The sequence below is a fragment of the Octopus bimaculoides genome, unplaced genomic scaffold, assembly GCF_001194135.2.
Source record: "Octopus bimaculoides isolate UCB-OBI-ISO-001 unplaced genomic scaffold, ASM119413v2 Scaffold_318882, whole genome shotgun sequence".
Taxonomy (NCBI): domain Eukaryota; kingdom Metazoa; phylum Mollusca; class Cephalopoda; order Octopoda; family Octopodidae; genus Octopus; species Octopus bimaculoides.
This window is the reverse complement of record NW_026305599.1, coordinates 1-4,421: the sequence shown is the minus strand read 5'-3', so window position 1 is coordinate 4,421 and position 4,421 is coordinate 1. Positions and strand designations below refer to the sequence as shown.

Below are 4,421 nucleotides of genomic sequence, written 5' to 3'. Positions count from 1 at the left end.
TGTGTGTGTGTGTGTGTGTGTGTGTGTGTGTGTGTGTGTGTGCGTAGTATCTGATGGTACAAGAAACGCACGGGCATGTATGTAGCCGCGCTCTAATCTCAAAATCTCAACACTGCATATTCAGGACAAGAGATAAATTTGAGGTATTGGAGCTTATCAGTTGGCTAACTTCACATATATAGTGGGAGGGCTGATAACTGCGTCATTTATGCCATCAAATATGCGCGCAGTTTCGTATAGCAGAAACAACTGTAAGCTATTGAACGTGATTGCGTAACTCCACTTCCTTTCGGCATTCAATTTAATTTCCATATCACGCCCTGTACTCGATTAACGTTTGATTCTGAAACGTTTATATCGACTTCCAATCCAACAAACGTGTTTGAGAATCGCTGTACTTGAAAACAATCATATTGTGTACACACAGAGACACACACACACGTACGCACGCACACCGATGTAGTTAACCTCATAAGGCTTCGAATAAAAAAAAATAAGACTAATTCACATGTATTGAGTACTACTACCTGCTACAATAATTTATACTTTTCTATTTTCTTTTTTTTTTTTTGTAATGTTCTTGTTTCTTAATTATTTAATTATTTTATTTAATTTCTTTTTCTCCAGGCGGAAGGGTGAACCTCCAATTGTCCCAGGTCACATAATATGGGGTAACGGAGAACAGTTCAAAAACGATGCCATCAAATTCTTACACGATAGCCAAAAGAGTCATGGCGACATTTTCACAATCCGTTTCTTTAATCAGCGGTTGACGATCATCGCCGATCCACACAGCGTGGAGGCAATGAGCCGTGAAAAATGCTTCGATTTCGACCCGATCCAGAAGCAGGTAAACATGAACGTGTTCAGCTTCGTCCTTGTCAACGCCCGCAAAATGATCAAGGAGGCTGGCAAACGCGTCCGCGGTTCGCACTTGGTCACAGAAATGAGACGGTATGCGATCCATTTAGACGAGGCCTTCAACAAAGTCGCGCAGGGTAACAACAAGAACAACAACAGCGTCTGCGATAAAAATGACGAAGACAACAACAACAACAACAACAACACTGACAAAAGCAACACTGTTGTCAACAACAACAACAACAATGACATCAAAAGCCACCGTCAGGAAACCGACGGACTCAGAAAGTTCGTTTCCAAAACGAATTTCGCAGCCATGTTTTATACGATTTTCGGTCGCAGTGACGATCAGGTTTTTGAACCACAAACCGTCTATCATTGTTTCGATGTATTCCACCGTTATTTCAACTACCTCTGGCTTGGCTTACCTATCAAACTATTTCCAAAAGCCATTGAAGCCCTCAACGTTCTCTGCAAACAGCCGTCTTCCAAGAAAATCCTCGCCCGCGAAGATCTGTCCGATTATATACGCTACTCAACCGAATTTATGCTTGCTCATGGCCAGTCGGAACAAGATATTATGGGACACAACTTGGTATATTTACACGTCAACTACAACACATTTCGTCTGTCTTTCTGGAACATGTATTTCCTGCTAAGCAACCGAGAAGCTTACGACGCACTTTACAACGAAATCTCCGGAATGATTCGCCAAAAAATGGAGTCACGTGCTAGTGACGAAACTGGGCCTATTGTCTTCAGCATTAAAGAAATCGAAGCTATGCCAGTTCTCGGTAAGTACTTTTTAATTTACGGTGCATTGTGGGTAAATTCTTGTGTGCATGTTTTTTAGCACTTTTCAAAGTCTTCAGAACAGTCTTCTAGATTGCAGCGAGTCTTCTATTTCACTCGTTCCATTCATTGGACTGCGACTAGGCTGGGGACACCGCCTTGAGAAATGGGTTAGTCGGGGGGCAAATCGACCCCAGAATATGTTTCTTGTACCTATTTTATCGGTCACGTTTTGCCGAACAACGAGGTTAACGAGAACATGAACCTCGTAGATACGCATGTGTGTGTGAGTGCGTGTTTGTGTACAATCCGCCTAATGTTTCGCACGTGTGTGATTAATTTAGTATTTAGCAATAATTATCTTTCATTTCGAACGTAACAACTATCTTATTTCGAATGCCAACCCTAAAAAAAACTCGTATTGATCATTTTCTTTTCTCTCTTTCCCTTACAGATAGCATCAACAACGAGACTTTACGATTGTGCAGTGGAGTTTTCATGGTACGCTACGTTAGCGATGATTGCAATTTCAAGATGTGTAACGGTCAAACGTTTCTTATCCGAAAAGGTGACAGAGTCGCTGTCTATCCACCAGCCATTCATAAAGATCCTGAAATCTTTGAAAATCCTATGGTAGGTTTTCAATATTATCTTTTTATCTTTTACAACGCCTTGAAGGGCCAAGTCAGACATATCGTCCCTAGTATATCTAAAAATAAAGATAAAAATCCAGGGACTTGTTCTCGAAGGGTCTTTTGCTGTATAACTAACTGGCACTCGGTTAGTTACGATGACGAATGTTCCAGATCCAACGTGACCTTCAATGTGTCGAGGCATGGGCCCTTAAAATACTGGCACAATTAATTTTTGCCAGCTGAGTGGATTGGAGCAACATGAAGCAAAACTGTCTTTGGCTCAAGGATACAATGCGCCGCCGAGTAACGAACTACCGACCTCGTGAGCGTGAGCCGAACACTTAATCATTAAGCCACGCGTTTTCAAACTTAACGTTTACAATAGAACAAAATATCAATCTACGTATCATACTTAAAGTAAATACAGACTGACAAAACTCTGGTATTCTTCACGAGCTGATATCTCTTCTAGACGTACATTGTTAAAATGGAGACAAATATACGAGTAGTATATTTCTCGTGCAGTAGCGATAGTGGTTTTGCTAATGAGAATTGAATTATATATGAAAATATATTTCGTAAATGTATATGTATATCTATTTATTAATTTTTTTTTTTCTTTCATTGTTTTTTTCCAGACTTACAAATATGACCGCTTTGTCGATCAGAAGTTCTACAAGAATGGTAAACAGCTGAAGAATCCAATAATGACCTTTGGTACACTCTGCCCTGGTAAGCGTTACGCAATTCTCCAAGCCAAATGGTACCTCGTGAGTCAAATAAACAAATTTGAAATGTACATTTGTAATGGACAGACGGCCGAACTTGATATCAGCTACCATGGACACGAAATCCTTCCACCAGTCAAAGACATAGATATCCAGTTTCGATGTCGCGAAAATTATCAAGAGATTACTATGCACTAACCAAAAAACGAAAAAAAAAAAGCAGGAACCAGAAAACAAGCAAAACCACCCCCAAATTAAAACACACATACACACACACACACACACTCAAGACCAAAAAAAAAAAAACTGAATCAAAAAAAAAATGTTCGAACAAACAAAAAATAAAAACAATGAAAAAAAAACTGAGAGGAAATTCCTAAATGAAAATAAAGATAATGAGAAGGAAAAACTTTAAGAGAGAGAGAGGAAAGAAAGGGATGAAGAGGGGGGGAGAAGAGGGAAACTTTTTTTTGTGATGAGGAAAAGGAAGAATTGAAGACATTTTGATCCATCCATTATTATATTAATTATACAAATCAGTCTTACATATTGATACTTTCTATCCATCTGTCTATCTACCATCCTTTTCTATTTCTATTTTCTATTTATCTATATAGAGCTAGCTAATCGCTCTGTCTTATCTTTATTTAGCTATCCTGACTGACAACCTATATATATATATATCCATCTTTGTTCGTTAATCCATCCATTCACTTCTCTGCTCATTATCTTTAGATGCGCGTGTGTATACACACACACACACACATACATAACAAACACCCTTCCACTTAGTTGTATTTTTTTTTTCATACTCTGATTGGTGCATCCATCCGCTGGCCAACATTTATCCATCCAGTTATCTCCATATAAAATGGCTAATCTAAATAGCTATGTCCCTATATTTATTTAAACGTAATCTTAACAAAGGTTCTTATTTTTTACACTATTTAATTTCTATACATTTAAAAAAAAAAATGAAATTTTACAAGCGCATATACCATATTTATTAAATAACATTTTTTATAGAAATGAGCCCGGCGGGTAATTTTCTATATACTATTTTATTTTAATTTAATTATTTATTTTTATCTTGAAGACTCAAATATCTACAAAGAGGGGGAAAATCTGTGACAGAGTTTCAATTATTCACTTGAGCTCATCGGGAGACAGAAACGATAGATATATAAGTATCAAAATCAAATGATAATATATAATATCTATAAGTAAATTATAATTACATATTTATTTTTATGTGATAAATTATTATTATTATTATTATTATCATTATTATTATTATTTACTATTTTCAAATCCCACAGGGATGTTGAAAATCATATTTAATTCATACACAGATTAACTATAGATGTGTGTATGCATATATATATATATATATATATATATATAT

At 36.8% G+C, this 4,421-nt stretch overlaps 1 protein-coding gene across 1 annotated transcript; it reads left to right on the top strand.

The window, feature by feature from the left end:
* Window positions 1–559: 559 nt before the first annotated feature.
* Window positions 560–4,297, top strand: LOC106867135 (prostacyclin synthase). Its single transcript, XM_014934574.2, has 3 exons — window positions 560–1,655; window positions 2,108–2,286; window positions 2,927–4,297. Exons 1-3 carry the CDS (start codon window positions 575–577, stop codon window positions 3,212–3,214), a joined length of 1,548 nt encoding a protein of 515 aa, XP_014790060.2. The 5' UTR covers window positions 560–574; the 3' UTR covers window positions 3,215–4,297.
* Window positions 4,298–4,421: the final 124 nt, after the last annotated feature.